Source organism: Squalius cephalus (genome assembly GCF_949319135.1).
Source record: "Squalius cephalus genome assembly, chromosome: 24".
In the NCBI taxonomy this organism is placed as follows: domain Eukaryota; kingdom Metazoa; phylum Chordata; class Actinopteri; order Cypriniformes; family Leuciscidae; genus Squalius; species Squalius cephalus.
Genome location: NC_137145.1, coordinates 18,527,872 through 18,552,387, shown reverse-complemented (window position 1 = coordinate 18,552,387; position 24,516 = coordinate 18,527,872). Strand labels below are relative to the sequence as shown.

Genomic DNA, 24,516 nt, shown 5'->3' with positions numbered 1-24,516 from the left:
AAAATGAAAATTCTGTCATCATTTACTCACCCTCAAGTTGTTTCAAACCTGTAAGAATTTCTTTTTTCTGCTGAACACAAAAGAAGATATTTTGAAAAATGTCTGTAACCAAACAGTTGATGGACCCCATTGACTCCCATAGTTCCTACTCCTCCTACATTCCTACTATGGAAGTCAATGGGGTCCATCAACTGTTTGGTTACAGACATTTTTCAAAATATCTTCTTTTGTGTTCATCAGAAAAAAGAAATTCTAAATGATGACAGAATTTTCCTTTTTGGGTGAACTATCCCTTTAAAACCAGCTGTCCTCAGATTATAAAGGGTGAATTCAGGGTGATTAGGACACTTTTTCTATATCACCTCAATGGCAAAAAGTGTCCTAATCACCCTGAATTCACCCTATTTCTGAATACTATGCTATAGCCTACTATATACTCCTAAAATATTTTGAACTCAAACTTTTGAAAATATTTATGAAAACATTTCAAATCATGCAAAATCAAAGTCAGCCTTTTGCTAAGAAACTCAACAATGTTACTGACTTACATGTTAAATAAACGAATGGAAAAATGAGTGATAGAAGTAATAGATAAACGATGATTCGAATGTATTAGTGAATCACGAACGGTCCGAGCGAATCGATTCGCACGAATCTGACATTTCAGTCGTATTTTTAATGAATCATGCGCCCTCTAGAGATCGTCACAGGCATTTAAAGAGCCCCAACCCTCGACAGTTTTTGCACATGCAAATTTCCTCAGCCACTGGCAAATATTTGACGACATATTCATTCAAATGTAGATTCAAAGAAACACTTGAACATTCATTACAGTTTATTGAAGTCAAACCAGGCAAGTCTGAAAACGTTTAAATCTGTGGAATGTCGCTTAAAGTACTCTCAGAATAAATTATGAATTCTGAAGAAATACATCTCAAAAGTTGGTCAAATAAAATACAAGAAAAGAAATGTACAAAATGTTTCTACGTTCACAAACATTCAGAAGCAATATTACAAGCATTCTTATGACACTACAATATAATGACAATGAAGTTGTTGTTTTTTTTTCTTTTTTTCGCTTTCGACTATGTACAATTGATCAAGCATCATTCTCTTACACAATGCAATGACATAGGCTACATAACATAGCCAAAGAAATCTCTACATCATTAGAAAACTTGGAGAGGACATACATTCTACCCAAGCCATATCATTTAGGATACGTTTTATTCAGTTGGAGTGTGTGTGATTCAATGCGCATGGTGAAAAATATTACAAGAACACTTAACTTTACACAAACTCTGTAACTCAGTAGCAAGAATTAGTAAACAGGAATGTGAAATCAGTACACAGAAATCAAAGTGTAAGCTGGTAGGACACCACCTTTAGTAAATTTAGTTAACCAACACAAAGAACATGCTCGGATAGCACAAAATGATAATGACACCTTCAAATACACATAAAAAAAATGTACACAAAGTACAGTGCACTGACACCAAACACTGGAATCAATGGAGGTAATACACTTTTAACATTTGATGCGGCAAAATCGTTATAGCAACAAATCATCTACAGTCAGATCAGATATTGAACCACTGCATAAACAACAAATGTCGCTGGAAAAAAAAACAAACTGGCAAATTCTAGTGATCATCCGTATCCGATTAAACATGTAAAAAAATAAAAAGGCCATATAAAGAAAATTAAAATGAGTAAAAATAGTACCAACAATGACCAGGCAAAACAAACATGTGCTTTGCATCCCGCCAACTGCATTTTCTTGATATTTTTAATCATAAACATAAGGGCAAATATTGGTATTTTCAGGAAAAAAGTGCCTATGAATTCTAAAAAATAAAAGTAAGCTATATAAAAATAAATGTAAACTATAAAAATATCGCATATCAGAACATAAACAAGCAAAAGAGACTCAAAATGCCTTCCATGTTTCAAAGACGCAGATGCAAGTAAGAGCACGCATTATTTTCATAAACATACAAATCTCAGTTTGGCAGTCAAATCGTCAGAATTCCTTAAATTTGCCGTCGGATGCAAGGATCCAGTACAGATATCCACCAACAACCCTCCATTTCGAGACCGAAAAACAATAAATACAGAAATGAACAAAAGGCAAAATGGACACGATTCAAGTAAAATGAAACTTGCAGCGCTTTCCCTCCTTTCCATAAAGTGACAAACATACTGGTGGTGCCATCACGTATAATACTTGTACTGTGGTCTATAAAAGCGTTCATGTGAAATGACTAACGAGTAAGTATACAAAGCCCATGTGCCGAAGCCGTCGAGGTCGAGTCTTCATCCGTGCAAACTGTGGCACAGCACGACTGCACAGCTACCAGTGACAAGAGAGTAACAGTTCCACTTTACAGCACAGGCATCAAAGCTATTGAGTTAAGTAGATTCACATCAAGAACAAGTCACAGAGAGGAATATGCTACACTCTGCCGTAAACCGTACAGCCCTCCCACTACATCCCACGGTTCGGTTTTTAGCAAAGAAGCGCTTGTCGTTACAACCGAACGCAATCGAAGAACGATGCTAAAGAAGATAAACCAAAGTGTGCGGTTAAGGTACGGTTTGATACCTTTGAAACGAGTACAGCAATATACGAGGCGTGAAATACGATCCAAAATAAAAAAAAAAATCAGTAAGTCTGATTATATTTACACTCTGAAACAAATGTAAAAAAAAAAAAAAAAAAAAAAAATTGAGAAAAACAAAACAAAAATCACATTATTTAAAGATTGTACTCACAGTCTCACAACTAGCGCTGCTCGGAAACATATGGGTTCCTCGTATTTGATATTACACACTGGCACCTGTTCAATACTCACAATGGTAAATATCTGTTTAAGACACATGGCAGTGTTGGAGTATATGTGGCTTAACACTACACCATCAAACGTTACCGTTTGGACACGTCGGAACTGATCTTCTCGGGTGACCGATAGTTATTTCTAACACTTATAACTCTGAATTTTTACTCAATGGACCCGAAAGATGAGGGCAATACAGTACCGGCCAAGCAATTATGTCATTTTGCTGACAAAAAGGGCACATATACAACAACACGATTAGTGATATCAAATTGACTAATACAGATGAATAATACTGTACATTGTGAATGGATGTAAACATCGACATAAATATATTAATGATTATATATCTTACAAATCACAAACTCACTGGAATGGGGGGGGGGGGGGGGGGCAGTTGAACAAACCTCGTATGTCTTTTGAATCAATCTTTTTTTTTTTCTTTTTCTTTTTCTTGATGTTATCACGACAGGCTCATATTCAGACATGTAGTGAAATCCTACTGGAGGGGGGGGGCGAATGGTTGCGCCCGACACATATTACAACAGTCTTTGCTATTTACATGAGGTACATAAATAAAGTTCTTGGTTTAAAGTGTTTATAGCGTGTTTTTAAAGTACCATAGATGTGGAAACTGACTTTGCCGCTGAAAGGCGAGTACTTAAACCGAGTGTGTTTTTTTGCCGAAACGGAGCACGTCTGAAAAAACAGTGAGAATTAGCTGTGAGCTTTTGCTTATAAAACCAGAAGTGAGTCGCTTATATTGTTATATAAGCCCGTATGAATTTGACATGAGGCCGTAAATTGTGATATGTTTGAAAAATTCATATCAGCTGCTGTAGATTTGGAATGAATCAAACCAGTTTGTCAAGTCCACTTGCTTTTAATGAAAAGTGGACCAGCTAGCTGCATGTATCTACTGTAGTTTGAACTTTCATGTACTTTGAAGTGGCTTTCAACGTTTTCTTGGTGCTTTGGCCCATTCACTCTCCCTCTCCCCCCTCGTCGTCGTCCTCTTCCTCCTCGTTGCCGTCGTCCCCTTCCTCTCCGGGTTCCATCAGTTCCTTCTTTACAGCGAGCTGGCTAGTGTTAGCCTGAGGCCCTAAGGGTCTCTGGGGGTCGTGGTTGGAGCAGCAGGGCCGGTTGTCCAGGGCAGACACTGCCAGCTGTCCTCTCTCATGCTCTCGGCAGAAGGAGGCGGGGCAGAAGTGGCAGAAGGAGGCGGCGGCGCGCTGGCACACGCTGCACTGATGCCAGGGGCATTCCCATCGCCCTGAGAAAGACAGAAGAAACACATCAATCGCACAACAGGAAAGTAGCTACTCTCATACTGGAAAATCATTTTCTATTTAATAGTTTAAAATTGGCAACATCTCCTTTCTGATTGAATTGTCTCTCCATCAATTAGGGTTAGAAGACCTGTTGCCAAAAATGCTAGAAACACAATAATCCAAAAATAGATTCTTAAGCATTTGCCTATTTAAATGCAAACACAGTGACTTTTTTTTTTTGGCCAGGCAGTGTATTATTATTATTTGTTTATTTATTTTACAAATATCATGAATTATTAATTCATAAATAAAGTTATAAAGTGGGGAGTCACACCACATGACATTTTACAACCTGAACTAATCTTGTGTCATAAAAAGTCAAATTAACGGCTATTTTCAGAGACTTATTGACCTTGACACGATCATGAAGGTCTGCATATCTATGATATCATTTCTGGTTTTGTTTTTTACCCCTGCATATTGGTTTAGATCAAAATGAAGAAAATATATTTGATAAATGTTACAAATTTCACATATAAAATAAAACCCATTTTACTTACAAATAAAAATGTTTTGTCCTAAAAAATAAAAATAAAATAATTTTTTTAAAAATTTTATTTAATAATTTCATGCTTTTCGTGAGATCTCCCCTTTTTTATGACATCAGGACAGTTGTATTATCTTGACTATTTTTATTTTTATTCTTATTCTCTCTCCAAAAAATTCATTATTAAAAAATATTATCTGATATGTACCTCTGGCAATTGTTGTAATACAAATAGTTAAACTCAAAAATATGATGTCAATTTAATGTTGTACATTTTAAGCATTAATTATAACATCACTACATTTAAATAATTGTATGCCCCCCCCCCAGAAGTTTGCTGAGGCCCCCTAGTGGCCTCCGCCGCCCTGGTTGAAATTGATATAGATCAGGTATGGGCGAATTCAGTCCACAGTCCTGCAGACTTTAGCTCCAACCCTAATCAAACACACATGCAAGCTAATCTATGTCTACAGCATTACTAGAAAACTACAGGCAGGGGAGTTTTATCAGGGTTGGAGCTTAACTCATGGTATGGAAATCTAAATGTAACAAGAGCCCATCCAGAATGTGGCAGCATTGGTCACCTCAGGAAGCATTACTGTGAAATTCTCACAGTCGACAAGAAGAGCTGAAGTGACGTCCGCACGTACCGTATGGAGGTTTAGTCAGGTTGAGGCAGAGGAGATGGTAGGCCTTCGGGCAATCTTTTTTGTCACACATGACCAGCTCTCCTCCCTCTCCACAGCAGTAGCAGTAATACTCATGGGTCTGTTTGCTCTCTGTCTTCAGCTTGCGCTTCTTGGGCTTGAGTTTAGCATTGCGCACCTTCTCTTCCCTCTCCATAACCACTGCACTCTACAGGAAGTGAAACGAGGTTTAAGACGGACATGATGATGGAAAAAGAAAAGGACAAGGAACCAAGAGAAAAACAAACATCAAACTAGAGTTAAAGCGCAAATACACCTCAGCTATTGGAAACTTCAGAGAATTGTCAATGGTGCAACAGGAAATCGTGGGCAAGCACTGCATGTGTTCCTGTCTAATTCAATTAGGCTTTACCTTGGGCTTGACTCCAAGAAAACCACTGCAGTTCTCGGCCCCGCAGTGGCACGATGTCCTCCCGTTACCCAGACAGTCCAGGTTGTAATTAAAGGTCAATTCCGTGTCTGAAGAAAATATGATTGCCAATTAGCTTCTAAACAAACATTTTTGTCGCTTTTTCAAAGAAAATACTTAGTATTTCTTACCAGCAGCGATATCACACAAAGTGAAGAGTCCTATCCGCACATCTCCGTTCACGGTCCACTTCTGAGTCTCACAGTTGGGACTGCAGCTGTGGTTCATAAAGCGTGACAAATTCCCTTTGGGTCCAGCATCAATCACACGATCCTGAGAAACACAGGAGGGCTGACTTTAATACAGCTGAGATGATGTTATAATGTGACATGCACAAAGTGGACATGAAACAGTGGTACCTTTGTGAGGGTCAGCATGTAAAAGTTGGTCACATGATTCTCATTAGCATTTCGTATTCGTTGCTTGCACTCCTCTGAGTCAATCAGTTCCCCAACATACTCCATGACGAAATCCCCCTAAATGACACATAATGAAGTTTAAATATTTCACACTGATTATTTTAGACATTCCACAAAAGTAAGAACACCTGAATTAATTGTTCTACATAAATTAAATTACATCTATTTATTTAATTTATTAGACACAAATATAATTCATAATAATAATGTGATATTTCAAGATATTGGGCTATGTGAAAGAGGTATAAATAAAATTGCAATTTGTTTATTTTTTCATGTAGCTTTTTTTAGTTCTGAAAAGCAGGCCACCATCTCTAAAATAAATAAATACATAAAGAGTATTCTTTTTACATTTACTTATAGATACTATAGATACAACTCTCACCAACAGAAATTTCTGACCTATTAAATATTTTTGAGCTGAGCAAAAGAGTGTTATTTTAGTATTTTTACATACTATTACTAATTATTTATTACTATACCATTTATTAATATTTTGAATTAGCTTTTATTTTTTAATTTTTTTTAGTTTTCATTTGAACTTGTTCAATTATTAGTAACTTTGTTTTATGTTTTTGTAATTATTTATTACTATTATGTTTTAAATATTATTATTAAATTAAATTTCTTTCCAGTTAATAATTTTAGTGGTTCAACTTAAACTTAAAGGGATAGTTCACCCTAAAATGAAAATTCTGTCATCATTTACTCACCCTCAAATTGTTCCAAACCTGTATGAATCTTTCTTCAATTGAACACAAAAGAAGATATTTTTAAAAAATTCGGTAACCAAACAGTTGACGGACCCCACTGACTTTGATAGTATTGGAAAAATATATATACTATGGAAGTCAATGAGGCCCATCAAATGTTTCGAAATTCATACAGGTTTGGAACAACTTGAGGGTGAGTAAATGACAGAATTTTTTATATTTTAGCTAGTTGTCAATGCAACATTTCAAACTTTTTATTTATCTAACATTTTATTTTAACTTTATTTCAATTAACACAAAAATTTTAATAGTTTTGGTTTATAATAAGCCTGGAGCATACCTAGAAATATTTAGTCATTATAGGAATTTACAACGTACGATTTGATTTATTTCACAGACGTTTCAGATTTGAACTTATAACTTTTCTGAATTAAAGATCCAGGCCATTAGTGCTATTAGACTCTCACCTTCTTGAGGTCCTGCTTGGTCTTTAGGCCCCACCCTCGGCCGCTGGTCTTAATGACCTCAGTGTCGGGATAGAGGCGTTTGGAGAAGCACTGGTTGTGGCAGTGGTCACCAGCGGGACAGACTTGCGGGTGGCACTCGTACTGCAGCATGCGGTTCAAGCATTGAGAGTCCTGGCTGCACGGACGTTCATCTGAGTGTTTGCAGTTGCAACGTGGGATCTCTGAGAGGTCAGCGACGTGCAACTGCACCTTCCCAACTGGCTTATTGGACTGAGGTAAGAAACAAGGACAAGAATACAGAACGTTTGTTTAACGTTTGTCAATATTACAATTAAAAAAAAAAAACCTTTCATAAGTCACTTGATTATCAAAACAAAAATAAGATATTACAACATGGTTATGTAAAATTAAAAGAACTCTCCAGCCAAAATATTTATATTGTGATATCACTAACATCTACTGAAAGACACTGCAAGCTTTTCAAATGGAGCAACACATTTTTGCATAGATAGAGGATTTGAACTAGATCCTGTACCTTGATAAGTTTGTACGGTGGGGGTCTGCGAGAGTTGCGCTCCTGTTCGAGGGCCTCCTTGGTTTCTCGCTGTGCTTTAAGTTCCTGGAACCTTTTTCCTGCCTCCTCAAGTGCTTTACACGCAAAAAAACAACAACATTTAGAAGTCAATTTAGCTTGACATTTATTCAAGTCATCACCTTTACATGCAACATGGCTAATTAACATAAAAGAATAATAAAACTCCACTGAAATGGTCTAGTATCTCACCTTTTTTAAATGTCTTATTGATGCCAACCTGCCCCTCAGCAAAGTTCTTATCACTCTCAACATATGGGAAAACTCTGCCCTGGTTTATCCAGTAATAGTCATGTGATCCAAAGAAAAAGACTGGAAAGTCGCCAATGTCATGCTTGAGGCTCTGGATGTTGGAGGGAACCAGGCGAGGGTTGCATATCTCAGCGGGCCACCACCTACACATGGTTCAACATCAACATTAAGTCTACAACTTATTCACTGGTCACACAGTTGAAATTTAGACATTATCTTCTTGGAAAACAAAACAAAAATGCTGATGACTCATGTTGCACTCGAAGGCGTGTCCAAATGTTTGTCCAATCAAAGCTCAATACAGGGGTGTATGGATGAGTACAGGCAGAGGGACATTCCATTCAACAGGTGCGTCTCAAATAATTAGAATATCGTGGAAACGTAAATTTTTTTCATAATTTAACTTAAAAAGGGAAACTTTCATATATTCTAGATACATTAAACAAAGTGAAATATTTCAAGCCTTTTTTTTTTTAATTTAGATGATTATGGCTTACAGCTCATGAAAATCAAAAATCCAGTATCTCAAAATATTAGAATATTTCCTAAGATCAATCAATAAAAAAAAAAAAAAAAAAAGGATTTACGATTAGAAAATAGTTCTGAAGTTCTTAAAAGTACAATGTTCATTTATGGACTCAATACTTGGTCTTCAAAGCGGTGGCGGTTTAGTTTATGTGGTACGAGTCTAAAATATATTGCATCTTCACTTTTTAAAATAATTGTAATTGTTTTTCAATCAAATTTTCTGAGACGCACCTGTAGAACTCTGCCTGTGCTATTTGCCTCTGCAATAGCAAATTTCAATAGCAATATCACAGCTGTGACACAAAAAGTTATTTTAAAAGATAGGTACTGTTTAAAAAGAAACGGTTATCATCAAGCCATTTTTATGGACCTATTCACATAAATTCTAAATTTTCAAAACAAAATTTTAAAAATAAAGTCGTGGTGAACCAAAGTCAGAAATTGCTTTAGAGGCAGATTTTTTTTATGCATTACATTTTTAATATATTCTTTAAAAAATAGACTTTTTTTAAACAAAATCATACATTTAGTTATTATTAATTTGTAATATAAATATCATGCATTTACTATATTCTAGATTATTCTGCATCAAATTTTGTTTGAATATCTTTGGTGCAATTTAAAAAAAACATATTTTTGTGCCACAAACATGCCTTAAGTTTAGTAAAATACAATGTAGGAGACTATGAGACTTTCAACAGTTGAACGGACGTACCTGTAGTTGCCCAGCTTGACCCAGACTATCTGCTTATAGTGAGGCTTCTTTCCCGCTCTGCATTCCCCACACAGCCACGTCCCCTCCGGCATCTCCATGTTCAAGCACTCGGGGTGGAATGAGGCGGGACAGGCCTCACAACACAACAGTCTTCCTCCTTTTTTGACAAGCACACACACGCACATAAACACAGAATCGAATAAACGGGCCCACAGTATCACCACATGCTTGTCCATTCCCAATAAGGCGGTATTCCACAAACCTCATCCATGAGCATGTCAGAATCAGACAGTTATATTTCCTCTGAGATCAAAATACGCCTCTGAAGTGCTTCAACGTATACGTTTAGATTCTAAATGCCAATTTGAAGTTCAATTTGACAGGCTCAGAAGACAGGGTTTGATGACTAACACCTTTCACCATTGTTAATGTGCTTTTTTTTTGTGCCAGGTGATTAAATAAGCAGCCAATAGTGAATGATCATAGGGGGGAACTATGGGAAACATGCCGTGATGCACACTGACTGATTGTCCGCATTAACATCACCTGCAGTACACCAGTAGACACAGAGCATGTATTTTGGATGGTGTCATTTAAAAAGCTTGGTTTGACTGACAAGAAAAATAGGGCTGATGGACAGCAAAGGAAGGAGCGCATCAGTGAGCGCCCACTTTTCCAGCCGCTTTGGTTCCGGGAGTGTTCTTCCGATTCATTTTCTCCAGAGGGATTTGAAAAAGAATTCTTAAATAAAGAGTTCTGAATCTTCCTGAACCAAACCAACCAGCTTTAAATGAATCACAACATCATTTAAGCAAAAAAAAAAAATGATTTAGAATTTAATTTATGAGGGAATGAACAACTCATCCCATGAATCATCACAAATTACATAGGTAAAATATTTTTAAAAGGTACAATATACATAAACTAATTAAAAGCACAAAAACTATACATTTTACATTTACATTACTCACCCTGGTGTTGTTCTAATGCAGTATGCACTTTTTCGCACCACAAAAGGATAATTAAAAAAAACGTCATGCTCACGCTCGTCCATTCAATGGCAGTGAATAGAGACCAGCATAAAGCTTTTAAAAAGACATACAAAAAGTATAACAGAACGGTCCCATGGACACGTGTGTCTTATATCCCATGTGTGGTATACGATAGGATTTATGTATTTAACGAAAATCCTAACCTTGGCCGTTGGTCTTCTGTGCACGGCTGTGCAACGTGCGTTGATGAGACGTTTTGAGATTGTGAGAAATCAAGACTAAGAAAAATGCAACATGAAATACAATCCATGTACTTTCTTCTCTTTCTTCTCATCTGTTGTGTTTCAAGTTATGTTCACATCTGTCATTCTGACTCTCATCAGACAAAGAGTTCCAGCCCAGAGATATTCACAGATACTTTTTTTGTGATTTCCAGGCATTGTAATTCATGTCACATTTTTATTAATCTAGATTTCTCACAACTTGTGTGCTTTTTCAGAGTGAACTGCGGCGCTAATGGAGTCTACGAACGAACGTGCACAGACAACCAACAGCCAAGGTAAGTATTTTGTTAAATAATACATTAAATTTTAATTTGTTTTTTCGCAAAACCTATCTTACACCCCCAGAACATGAGGGATATACGACACGTGTTGCACGACCATTTTGTGATACTTTTGCATCTTCTTTTAAAAGCTTGATGCTGGTCACCATTCACTGCCACAATATGGACGGGCGCAAGCAAGATATATTTTTTTAAATGTCCCTTTTTGTGGCCCGAAAAAGAAAAAAAGGCATAATGCATTAAAACAACACCAGGGTGAGTAAATTTCTTTTTTTTTAAAATGTCAAGTGAAACTGATATCTCACTGACTAGCTTTAACAGAAGCAACATTGGAGCTTAAGATGTAGAGGTTATCTTTAAAAAAATCTATTTCTCTATGGACAAAATGAATGGGATTTTTTACTTCCGGGACCCTGCTGTTGGCTCTATTAAAATTGCCATCCAAAATATGTTTATGTTCAGAGGGTGGTAGGGTATAATTGTGCTCAAGCAAAACAAGCCAAGCAATTAATGCTAAGCCGAACTGTGTTACGGACTCAGAATAACATGAATTACATGACATATCATAACCTAGTTAAATTCCCAGAAATCTGTTAGAAGCATTTATAGGTAGACAAAGATTTGACTTACGGTGCCTTCTATCCCAAAAATTGTTAATCCAAATTCATTTAAAAGGCTGCTATCTGATTTTAAAGTAAAGAGCTATGAAAATTGAAGATATTTGTTGCTGCGTGTTATTTCAAGCCCACTATGTGCATTAGAAGCAGCGTGATGGTGTAAAATAAAGAGCAATAAAATGGCCCCAAAAAATAAACAAATAAATAAAAAGTAGCAATAAGACAGCTGTGAAAGCATACAGATGGCAAACTACATAAACCAAGAAAACATGATTTTACCTTTCCCAATATTCTTTTTGGTAGCTGACGAAGAAGAAGGAATCATAGGTAATTTCATCAACTCAGCACGATTTGACTCAGTCAGAAGGTAGTGCGACTTAAAGGTATATGAACTTAATATGGTGTCAGTATGGTCGTGCACTAAAAGCCCTACACGAGACAAACAGGAAAAGTCATGAGTAATGAAACTACCCATGATTCCAGAAAACACACATTAGGAAAAAAAAGACACGTGATTAAATAAGTAGTCCTGAAAAGAGAACACAAAAAAGGAGAGTCTAAAGAGGAATACTGCAGAGTTAGATTGGGAGCTTTAGGGATTAGCTGGATAAAATTTGTTCTGGAAAAACAATTCTTTCTTGCAGTTTTCTGCTTTTAATGCTAGCCAAATGAACAATTCATTCAAATATGTAAATTGAGTTATTTATTCATCCTCATGTTGCTCCAAACCTATCTTTCAGTGAATAAAGACTTACATTTCAGTGCGTTTCGCACAGATGTGGCTTCAGCAGACTTAGGCAACATAGGCTACATTCAAACTGTCAGTTATAACATAATTTGTGGGCATCAAGGAGCCGATATCAATATGCGGGTTATTGAAATCGCTTTTGAATGTGCATTCGCTTTATACTTTAGCTTTCAAATACGCGATAACATGTCCTCTGTGTATAGGGAACACCGGTACCGACCGCACATTTTCGGCTACAAGATAAGATATGTCAACGATGCTCAGGATCTGCTGCGCACCAAATCCTCCGCCATCATTCTGTCAGTCATCTCTCCTTATTCTCATCACATAAGTGAAATCTGACTCCTGTTGCGACTCTGCAGCTTGTGCTGTATGGAGCAGATGCTTTATAATTGTTGAGTTCCTTGTCCAACTGAACCAAATGGTTTTTATTTTTTATTAAAAAAGCAAAATGAGAGTGGGGGCGGAGCCACGGTGGCCAAGTTATGTAATCAGTGTACGGCCAAACAACACAGCAATTGTAACACTGAGTGTAACACAGCAAGCTTAGTTGTGAATCCTGAAATTTACAGGTGTGAGTTCGCTCAGAATGACCTTGTTACTCCCATAAATAACTGAATTGTGTGTGAAAGTAACCGTATTAAAGACTTAAATACAGAACTGACAACTGCATATTGTTGCTTTGCAAGCATGGCCATAGAGACTACTTTCATGATATGTTTATGGTACTTATTGACCTAAAACTTCAGTCCTCAATTGCAAGTGCATGGGGGGGGGGGAAACTTAATTTTTTCTTCTTTTTGCATTTCAGAAATAAAGTGAAATGAGTTTGGAACAACATGAGGGTGAGTAAATGACAAATATTGGTTTTAAAGATCAAATGACATGCAGCTGCTCCCATGCCAACAAAGACAAATTCAGTTTAGCATTACCAATTAGTTCCTGGAGAAATTAGAGTGTTAGATATCTTCTACAAAAGTGGGAAGGTGTCTGAATCTGATCATTTCAAAACTTGAAGATGCAATCAGTGATTTTCACTAATGTGTATATTCTAAGAAACCAACGCTGAGTGCATTTACATGTGCAACAAGACACTATCCAAAATCAGTGCATTAAAAATACCCATTTACGCATGAAAATCTTGATTATTTTGGGGGGTTTAGGTCTAGGCATATTATAGACGTATTAAACAACTGCTGTAAGATTCTTTATTGAACACACTCATTGACATTAACTTAGAGATATTAACATATTTGGTATCACTCAATATCACCAATTCATTTAAAATGGATTTTTTAATTAAATTAAACTAGATATAACTTTAGGTCTGATATTAAACATTTAATTTCTATAGCCATAAAAGTAAAGATAGTAAGAAATAACTTTTCTTAAGTGGGAGATTTTTACAATTTAAAAAACGAATAAATTAAAAGATGCTCATTAATTGCTCACTGGAATGTCTTAAATGATTATGATTTTTTTTTTTTTTTTTTCATTTTAAAAGTTCAAAATTAGATATTACATTTTAAATTCAATCTCAGTCCTTCCCCAGAAGAATCACAGACAATTAAAATGTTACTAATTAGTAGGAAACAAACATGATCTGATGGATCACGAACACACAGTACATCTAACAGTAAAGGATTAGATGACAAGAGAGAAGGTCAGAGGTCACATTAGTGTCCTGCTCTTAAAGAGAAGGAACATTGAACACTGCAAAGCATGACACCAGAGAACATTTAAATTCTAATGTGGTGTGAAGACTGTTAAAAAGTGTTGCATTCACTAAGTGCACATATGTTTTGACAAGAACTCATTTAAATGTCATTTAAAGTGTGATACAATGAACACACAAATCTAATCAACTCAGTAATTCTGACATTAGCTATTACGTACGGACTGGAGAATGTCAGGCTAAACGTACCTCGAGCGCAGATGAAACACCAGCCTACGTTTACAGGTGAGGAAAAGTGTCCGTTCTTCCTGGAACTGGAGTGGTTGCTACATATGATGATGTGGGGTGTTATCAACACACTGCCAGCCGCCACACAGCCGTCTCCTGTGTGATACGCCACCGGACAGCGGATACATCGCATCATACGGCCTAAAATAAAAAATAAAAACTGAGGCTGGCCGATTTGTCTATGTTTCAGAAAAATGCTTCTGTAAAACACAATGAATAAGTTCAATATATCTGTGGTGTACCTTTGCAAGCTTTGTGAAGGTCTCTGTCGAGACAGCATGTGGCACAGCTGTGCTGAGGGCAGCGGAGGCCTCTAGTATCGGTGGTGGTGCCAGTGAACTTGCGGGCACAGGTATCGTGGTAAAAACGGCCACAACCGTTCACCGAACACCGCTTAACCTCACCCTCCATGTCCTTGCAGGAGAAACAAGGGTGGGAACCTGGAGAAAGTGACGGCGACAAACAGATTAGACTCCGCAAATTATTCAAAAACACCCATTCAAAATTCAAATTCTCAGAAAAAATTAAATACATGACATAATAATGACCTTTTTGACGTTATTGGTGGGTTGTATTGCTCACCTGTCTTACACTCTGGACACAGTAGTTCACCCTCTGTTCCACTGTTAGATCCCATACACTCTGGATGAAACAGCCTGTTACAGTCTCCCTCACAGCTCACCAAAGAATCCCCGAATGTTTCACACACCTGTGAGATCGCACAGAAGAACCACAGTAGCAGATTCTTATTACACCTGAAAGAGTCATTCAAAATCTGATCTACTATTTTACATTTCTATGAAAGCTTGTAAAATTGACTTAAAGTTTAAAGACTTCATTTTGAAATTGTTAAATTGAACAATTATGATTTTTTAGTAATAGTTTATATTGCTCAACTCTGATTTATTTTTTGTAATTCAGAGTTTGTATTTCACAATTCTGACGTTTCCCTTGCAATTCTGAGTTTAGATCTAAAACTTGGAGTAACACTTTAATTTAGGGTCCAATTCTCACTATTAACTAGTTGCTTATTAGCATGCATATTACTAGGATGTTGGCTATTTATTAGTTCTTATAAAGCACATATTAATGGTTTATTCTGCATGGCCATATTCTACATCCCACCCAATACTTAAACTTAAGTACCTTACTAACTATTAATAAGCAGTCATTAGGAACGTCGTAGTTAATAGTGAGAATTGGACCCAAATCTAAAGTGTGACCAAACTTATATAATAACAAACTGCTGTAAGATGTAAACTAACAATTGCGAGACAAAAAAGTCACAATTACTTAATTTTTATTCCATGGTGAAAACAAGCTTCCATAGGATGCTGCTGCGACCTCTTATAACCCAAAGCCACATAAAATAGCTCTGTTGCAAAACCTAGTGATACCTTTTTTAGCACCGATAAACAACAGAATGAAGTCATCTTTCAAATAAAGTATCACCTAAAGACATTTTAGATGCGATACAGTGACATTCAAATAAAATGTAATGTATTGAAGGTAATATCACTGTCATATAATACAATACTGTTTTGGGGTTAGTCCATTTCTTTTTAAAGAAATTAATAATTTTATTCAGCAAGCATGCATTAAATTGATCAACAGTACAGACATTTCAAATGATTGCTGTTCTTTTGAACTTTCTATTTAAATAATCCTGAAAAAATGTATCACAGTTTCCACAAAAATATTAGGCAGCACAACTGTTTTCAACATTTATAATAAGAAGAAATGGTTCCTGAGCATCAAATTATCATATTAGAATGATTTCTGGAGGATCACTGAAGACTGGAGTAATGATGCTGAAAATTCAGCTTTGATCACAGGAATAAATTACATTTTAAAATATATTAATATAGAAAACAGTTCTATTAAATTGTAACAATATTTCACAATTTTACAGTTTTTACTGTATTTTTGGTCAAATAAGTGCAGCCTTGGTGAGCATAAGAGACTTCATTCAAAATTATATTTTTAAAGCCGACCCCAAACTTTTGAACAGTATATTGTCTCATTATATATAATGTTATATAAAAAGTGCTCACATGGCAGACTGTGTCCTTTTTTGAGGAATTTCCTCCCTGACGGGACAGGCTGGAGTCCACGGACTGCGCATCAGATCCGTCAGCGTCTACTGTAGCAGGACTGTCCGATCGCTTCCCAAATCCAGTCTACCAGAGATGCAAATGGATGCAAAATGTGACTTTAGAGCCAGAGCCCATATGTCATTTGGCTACAAAACATGCTAAACATTCAAATGAACAAATTTGTCATAACAATTGTGTAACCCAAGAAGAACAGTATCACTCAGGTGTCAATCAACAGATCCCGCTAGTACTGTGACTGTGTTTTTGAGTCTAGTCTGACCTGTGGGTCATTGAGGCCTCTGGAGTCAGAATCAGAAGTATCTCTGTACAGTGAGCTGGCCATCTCCACATCAGTAGACGCTCTGCTGCGTTTCTTCAGTGGTTTACACGAGTCTGAGATCTCGCTGGCACCTACAGGATTGAAGGAATGTTAGTAGGGGGGTATTGATATAAGTGAATTTATAGGCTGACCATTTAAAACATTACATCTAAGAAAACAATTTAGAAAAACTTAAATGTAAAATTCGTCTTGCAGTGTCAAGCACCTTTTTGCGACCCTGTTCTGAAATCCATCTGAGGTGCTGTTTCAGCCTGCAGAATAAAAAAAACATTAAAAGGCATGTTTGTTATAAGATTTCCCCTTTAATTCACTAACCATCATGTCACTTTTCTGCTAGTATTATGACCAGGTGCTATCTACGCATTTAATTTAATTGTGCCTCTTTTTAGCCCAAACAGCACCTTTTTTTGCAAATTTAGCCAATTACAGATTGCCTTTTAACAAAAGTCAGGGCTGTTTACCAGATGCAATAATGTAGCAAAAATTAAATTCTCTTTAAAAGTGATGTTTGTTTACATTTTCTTTCAGCCATGGCATCAGTAATAACATAGTACAAAATTCTTTCATTATTTTAAGAGCTGATTCAAGTGTCTGGATTGTAGTGCTGGAGTAATGCTGTACAATATGTCAGTCAGACTGTAGTAGTCTGCTGTATTCTCCATGATTGAGCATTCAGAACTTGCCCGTAAGACGAGGAATTGTTCTGTGTAAATTACGTTCCCCAAAAACATATGATTATAAATATATAAATAACAGGTTTGCATCGTAATCTGATTTGGATCATTCCTTTAGTGAAACTATGTAGGTGGTGAAAACAAATAAATGCAGCGGGTTTGTTGGATTCATCACTTGTAAATAATTTAATAGTACAAATGTATGCGCTCTACCTGTTCTTTCTTCACTTTCTTTTTTGGCACTGGTTCCACACTCTTCTCCGACTCGGAGCGGCTTCGCACTGACCGGCGCTGCTGCTTTCTCTCTGGCATCACACACACAGAGGATGTTTTCGTAGATCAGACTTATACCACAAAGGACATCTGAATATCTCTGTCAAAGAGAGTTTGTGTGACTCATAAATACCTGTGGACTGCTCTGCTGAAGCGTGCTCAGCGCTCTCCTGGTCACTCCAGCCTGAGGGAGACGCAGCTCGCTCCTCTTCACTGGAACACGTCTCTGCTTCTGCTTTATCACTGGAGCCCTATTGTGGAAGAAATTGAGATTTTTTTTTTATCTACCAACGACTGCTTGTCAGAAAAGGTGCAATTTCTTCTTAAGCAGCATGCATGAAGAGTGAGCGCAGAGCCATAATTTTGGGTTCGCTAGTTGCAGCTTAGTAATTAACTAAATTGTAGGCTATAATAGCTTTGCATGTACATTAACAACATTTTAAACAAACTTAATACATTATACTGGATGAGTAACGCTTCAAAGCAAATTTGGTGACGTTTATTCAAAGTTATCATCTATTTAGTATTCCCTGGCTTAAATGAGTCAGATGGGCAAGCTAGCTAATATTGGCAAATGTGGGTGTAAAAATATACATGCAAAACCAACATAAAAACAAACTTACAAAATTAGTATACTAAGTTGCACTAGTTATTATGCAAATAGCCAGTGTTATTTTAGTATCCATTTTACTATAGTATTTTTAATATTTTCTGTTCCCTTTGTTTTTATATTTTCAGATTTCATTGTCATTTTAGTTAAATTTTTGTTGTGCTGGTGATTAGTTTTTTTGTTTTTCTATTTAGCAAGCTTTATTTTTATTTCAATTTATTTTATTTCAGTTAGTTCATATCTATTTCTCTGAGTTTATTAAGTCAAAGATCTTAATCTAATATTTATTTTTTATTTAAGCTTAATTTTTATTAACAATTTTTTTTAAATCTGTTTTAGTTTTAGTTAACAGTAACAACACATTTGCTGTTGAAAAAATGTAATATTACATGTGAAAAATACGGTAACACTTTAGTTTAGGGTCCAATTCTCCAATACTTCTAATGCACATATTAATACTTTATTCTGCATGACCATATTCTACATCCCTTAATCCTTCCCAATACCTAAACTTAACAACTACCTTAATAACTATTAATAAGCAGAAATTATGAGTTTGAGGCAAAAGTCGTAGTTAATAGTTAGTTAGTAGTGAGAATTGGACCCTAAACTAAAGTGTGACCGAACATAGGCTACATTTCATAAGACATTTCATATTTTTACTTTATTGCATAGTGGTAGTAACTTGTGGGGAACTAGTGTTCAGACTGAAGAAATTGTAGCTATTTAATTACACATTTAAATTACGTTTTGACGTTTGATTTACACTTTTCTTTATGAAACTGACATGACAGTGATTGATGGTGGCATGATATTATTTGCTGTAGCAGACTTCCTCATGTTCACGAGCATTTTTTCCATTCTTACCTCAGGTGACTGAACCTGATCGCTGGGCCTCTCCTCACTCTCTATCGTCTTAGGTAAGTCCACCTTTTGCTTTGGGAGTTGCCAGTCGCACTTTATGATCTCCACGTTGAGTTTCTTCATGGTAATGGAGAGCGGGAGGAGCTTGCGGGCTGCAGCGGTCCTCCAAGGTGTCCTGACTGGAGGTGGGGAGGGTTCCTGTGGGTGGGGATCTGGTTTTGGTGGGCTACGGGGTTGCTCTTGGTCCATATCATCCTCTCCCTGATTGGGAGATGATGGTTCCCCACTACTATTGATGCTGCACTGCCTCCGCGGCTGCTGCCGACGAGGCACAGGCTCCTCTTTGGCTCCGGCACTGCCTTTAGAGCGTCTTTGCTTGCGTTCAGGCCGGTTTTTACCTGTTGCTCTAGGTGAGGTCACAGTTTCAGTTTCAGTTTCAGCAGCAGCAGCACCAGCAGCACCTGGTTCCTTGTCGATGTAGATGAAGGTGTAGGTCTCGTTGCGTTCTTCTCGTGTCATCTGCAGTGCGGCTTCAGCGTGACCCACACCCACTTGCCACTGGGCACGCTCCTTCTGTGACTGAGGCTTCAGCAACTATAAAATAAATAAACCACAGAATGAGCACTCAGAAATGACCACAAAAAGGAGGGCACCAAATTTAGAGGTATGGGATACCTTTTGTTTCTCTGTTGGGTTGGTTGTCTTCCGGAGTGTTTCTGCTTGCAACTCCTCAAATTGGCTCTCACCCTGGTACACCACAATTCTTTTCGCATGTATCCAGGCCCTCTCAGGGACACTCCCAAAGAATTGCACATGGTATTCCTTAACACCTTTCAGGAACCATGGAAGCAAGATATTAGAAACATAAATTTTAAGCAAGCCAGTAGAATTAGTAACTGAAATGCCCTACATGACTTTTCCCAAATTTCCCGATTTACAGTCTGGAGGAGTTGACACTAGTTGCGAAATTCAGAGCCAGTCTGCAGATTTGAGACAATCAGAGTTGACAGGTTTCACAGAAAATTGTGTAGCGTTTGATGGGCAAAGATTTTTTAGGGTCAGTTTCTTGATTTCATAACATGTTCAATATTTTGGGCTGATTTTAGAACATGTATTTACATTTGTCATGTATCTCCTAGCAATGAGGCAAATGTTTTTGCATGAGTTTGTTGTTTGGAACGACTTGAAAGTCTGGTAGTGTGTGATCCTCAGTTATTTAGTATAGACTAACTCACATTGGACCATCATAGGCCAACCAACGGCAACGGACACGTTTGTCGGGTTTAGTTGGATCAATGCGTTATCCCTGTCAGCATTTGGTGGCATTGGTCAGCTTTTGTGATTTTCAATTAATTCCAGTGGAAGTTGAACGCGAACACACACTCAGCGCCAGTGGACATGCACTATTATGAATGCACGTGTGCATTTTACTTTTGCTTTTGCTTTTGAATAATGCCAATTCAGGGGCTGCAGTTGCTTGAATAGTGAGTTCATTATTATTCTTAATGAAAAACACAACAAAACAGTCAAATGTGGAAAATCGCTTAAATAGGAGCTTTTACATTTCGCTTTGAAACCAAATCTCCCGCCTTTGTCTTGTCAGTCAAATGGGCGAAGTGAGGTGAAATCTGACCCCTGCTGCAACTCTCATTCAGCTCACGCTGAATTGGGCAGACATGTTCAGTTTTTAATTGTAGTGTCTGTTCTCTAACTGAACTAAATGGCTTTTGGTGCCGTGGTGGGCAAGTGATGGTGTTGCGGCTAAACACCGGAAATACCGGCAACACCGACTTTCGCAGCAAGCCTCGTTGGCGTCTATCGGTGCAGAGTGAATTAGCCTTACGATGGCCCGTTTTTCCATGTAACCATTTTCAAAGTCGGCAAGTGTATGTTACAAAATGTTTTAAAATCTGTTCAGATAGATTTGTGTAGAGTATTCCAACCTTAACAATATGTACTTTTAGTAGATAAGTTACCTCTCGTATTAAGACGTATATGAACGTTTGACTGAGGGTCTGATGACACCATGCACGGCCACCAAGGATATGTCCCAACCTTAGCCCACACCAAGTCACCGATCTCATACTCTTGACATGAGCCAGTGCTAGTGATGACCGAAGGAAAGTGCTTTTCGACCTAAACAAGAACACAAGATTGTCTTGGATGAACAAGAACAGTAAGCATCTCATAAAACCAGAGATTCCCAAGACTTTTTTCACATCTTCCTAAGTGGAAACACCTATAAACATGTCAAAAATATGAAACTTACTTTCTGTTCCTTGGGTTCTGCTTTGGGGCTTTTGAGGGTTGAAGAAGGTAGCTCTTCTCTGAACGCAACATGACCTTCGCTGGGCTGTGCGGGGTTGTGGACAACACTGGACCGTTCTTCCATGCCTTTGCATGGCTGCTGGCTCTCCTCTACGTGACAAGCACCATGCCTGCTGCTTCTCTTTTTCCTCTTCTCTTTCTTCTGCTCATGTCTTCTCCTTGAAGCCTCGCCGGACTGAAACTCTTGCAACAGGTCCCCACACAGTGAGGACTCGAACAGCTCCCTGCCGTTCTGGTAGGTCTTAATGATCTTTATTTTGATCTCTGGGGAGCTGGTCTTTTTTGGAGTGTTGGTAGATTGCACAGTGGGGTTGGAGACGGTGCTTTCTTGAGGTGACATGAGGGGTGGAGAAGAGGGCAAGAGCAAGGGAGGAGGGGGCGGCAACACGTGAGGCATTAAGTGAGAGACAGGAGGCGGGTGATGATGGTGAGGTAACAGTGGAGGGTTATGTGGGTGATGTTGCTGCTGATGGTGGTGATGGTGAGGAGGATGATGAGGCTGGTGATGATGATGGGGATGAGGGGGAGGTGAGATGTGCGTTGGCGGTTTCTCCTGGACCACTGGGGGTCTCAATACTGTGCCCTCACCGAGCAGCAAACCGTGATCGCCATAGTTTCGTATGGCACCGTAGCCATTGGCTGAGCCATTGGGGAACTGAGAGTACAAGGCAAACTTGGCCTGTTGCTCATAGGTACCTACGCCCGTTGGGTAACCGTTTGTAATAACTGGGAGGTCTTCAGCAGGGTAAGAAAAGCCTGACTCCAAAGGAGACTCAAAGTTTTGCTGTCCTCCATCATCTCCTGGGTCACTGATGGCTTCATAGACATCCTCCTGTCTGATGTTGGCGGAGTCAATAAGCTGAGGGGGTTGCTGAATTGTGTTTCCCATGATCCCTTGCATGAAAGAGAAGGAGAAATCCATTGTTCTGCTCCAGCATCCTTAAGTTTCCCTTTTTCTTACAGGGCCTGCTGATATAATGAGGAGAAACAGACAAAATGTGTTTATGACGCATAATAAACGATACCTCATCTGATCACATTTGTGAAACATTGCTCCAGGCAATAATGTTAATTAAACTATTTAATAAGTTTATTTTGAGACAAAATGGGTCAAGAATTTGTGGTTAATGCTTTGTGAAAAATAAGTCTGAGAGGGTACTAGGCTGCTTCTGCAACGCTGCAATCGCCCTCCCAAGGGATAAAGTTTACTCTAGTATAGCCTACTCCAAGTTATGCCAACTTTCCCAGAATTTAGAGAGGGAACTTAAATTAGAAAGTTTAGATTGAAATCACACAGCCTGTTTGGCATATTTACTTCAAATCAAACATGTCCAATACAATTTTCCTCATACTACATTCCCTCTACTCCCTGTATATTTGTAAACAATGCATTACAACAATATTAATGTAATTAAATTAAATCATCTTTTGAATTTCTCATTCATTTATAAGGCTCTCTCTCTTTAATTAGAAGTACACTATGCCAGCTGGCCAAAAACAATGACCATCAAAACAATGTTTATTTTGTCTATTTTGCTTGTTTTGTCTGCCCAGTAAGAACAGAAATAAAACCCGCTTAAGACTTTAATTAATCACATAAACCACATCACTCAATGCCACATAACAATAAAAGACTGTTTCTAAACAAACCAAGCTGTAAAATTGTGTTTCATGTCAAAGAAACAAACCTGCAATGACCAGCAGTTGGCTAACATTAGCCTGCTAGCGTTTTCTGGATAACAAAACAGAGCCGATATAAGCATACTGTTCATGTATAAACACACACAACTTAGTGTAAATGCTATATGGGCCACGAATAAACAAAATTAAGTTATTGTGAGGTTAAAAAAAAACAAATCCTGTTTTCCCAACATCCTTGTAAAGCGGACCCGTGTAATGTCGCTGCATTATATGAAAGGCGGCGTTAGCGGATGTGCTAATGTGTGTACATGGGGAAAACATTAACACACGTACATCTTTGGTTTATCACCGGGGAATATTTTAAACATTCGTTTTGATGCAAAATTGTTTGTTAGTAAATTGCATCATGCGGAGAGCCTCAAAAACTGAAGAAGTGAATGCGAACATGCCAACATGGCTGCCCGTGCCCCTTTAAATCAAATTGGCCATATTACATTCCCATCAGGAGAAGGTGCGATGAAAACCATTGCTTTACTGTAACCAAAAGCAGAAATGCATGCAGCGCTTGTTTGGATTCAACGCGATATTATGAAACGAAGCATCGAAACAGCGGTAGAATAAAAGCGTCTGTACCTTCAGCGTGTTCCATTCTAAACAAATACACCAAATAAACTGGATTCCTGCTGCAGTTAACATAAATATATCAACACAAAGACCTATGACTCCACGGTTTTTTTAATCTAATCCGTTGTTTGGAAAGAAATGGGGCTAGATCAGTCGTATGTCGATCCCCATAATAGGATGTGTGGCTGTGGAATCGGGAGAGGCCCCGTTTTTTTTGCGGGATGCTCCTGCAGACCTAGGGAAATTTGGCTCCCATATATTTTATTATAGCCGTCTCCCTCCCTCTAGCTGTAACAAAAGCCCCTCTGCTTGAGGCCTCTGTCTCAGCGCCAAAATAAAATCTCCCCCATTGGCTGTGCAGCAAGATGTGAGGGGCATGTTGGGACGAGTAGTTTTTTTTTCTTCTTCTTCTTATGATAACAACAAAATTAAAACCATTAAAGTGAGATGATTAGGCCATTATTGCTTGACACCAAAGCATTAAGCTGTAATGAACGTATTACAGAGTACAACTATAATATCGTTTTTATTTTCACTTTTACTATCATTTTACTATTTATATAGCAGGGTACTATTTGACAATATATTTTACTATCTATGTCTATCAGCCATCTATCTTTAGACAATAATACATTTTACTATTTGTTACATACATACTGTTCTTTTAGAGCATACACAATAATTCACTGCACAGACATTATTATAAAATGTGAATTTATATAAA

General features: G+C 37.7%; 1 protein-coding gene across 5 annotated transcripts; it reads right to left on the bottom strand.

Annotated features, from left to right (window-relative positions):
* Positions 1–817: 817 nt before the first annotated feature.
* nsd3 (nuclear receptor binding SET domain protein 3) lies at positions 818–24,197 on the bottom strand. Of its 5 annotated transcripts, none has more exons than XM_079861109.1 (24): positions 23,802–24,197; positions 23,216–23,259; positions 21,469–22,496; positions 21,176–21,335; positions 19,875–20,029; positions 19,203–19,793; positions 17,859–17,976; positions 17,666–17,757; positions 16,984–17,029; positions 16,719–16,849; positions 16,397–16,522; positions 14,925–15,051; positions 14,585–14,782; positions 14,304–14,483; positions 11,911–12,060; positions 9,458–9,614; positions 8,155–8,357; positions 7,906–8,018; positions 7,371–7,640; positions 6,131–6,247; positions 5,903–6,044; positions 5,715–5,821; positions 5,306–5,510; positions 818–4,110 (listed from the first exon to the last, which is right to left on the bottom strand). In XM_079861109.1, the coding sequence occupies exons 3-24, from the start codon at positions 22,447–22,449 to the stop codon at positions 3,821–3,823; spliced, it is 4,659 nt and encodes a 1,552-aa protein (XP_079717235.1). In that variant the 5' UTR covers positions 22,450–22,496; positions 23,216–23,259; positions 23,802–24,197; the 3' UTR covers positions 818–3,820. The 5 variants fall into 5 exon arrangements, with proteins under 5 accessions (XP_079717235.1, XP_079717236.1, XP_079717234.1 ...); XM_079861110.1 differs by having other exon boundaries at positions 11,911–11,934; positions 23,802–23,868; XM_079861108.1 differs by lacking the exon at positions 23,216–23,259 and having other exon boundaries at positions 23,802–24,098.
* Between the last annotated feature and the right edge of the window lie 319 nt (positions 24,198–24,516).

Bases quoted from the DNA above. Each gene is read 5' to 3' on its own strand.
- nsd3 (XM_079861109.1), bottom strand. From the start codon at position 22,449: ATGGATTTCTCCTTCTCTTTCATGCAAGGGATCATGGGAAACACAATT. The intron at 8,019-8,154 runs GTGAGATACTAG...TTGCGTGTAAAG, and splicing joins CAATAAGACATTTAAAAAAG to CACTTGAGGAGGCAGGAAAA. The intron at 4,111-5,305 runs GTACGTGCGGAC...TGTCTTTCTCAG, and splicing joins CCTGACTAAACCTCCATACG to GGCGATGGGAATGCCCCTGG.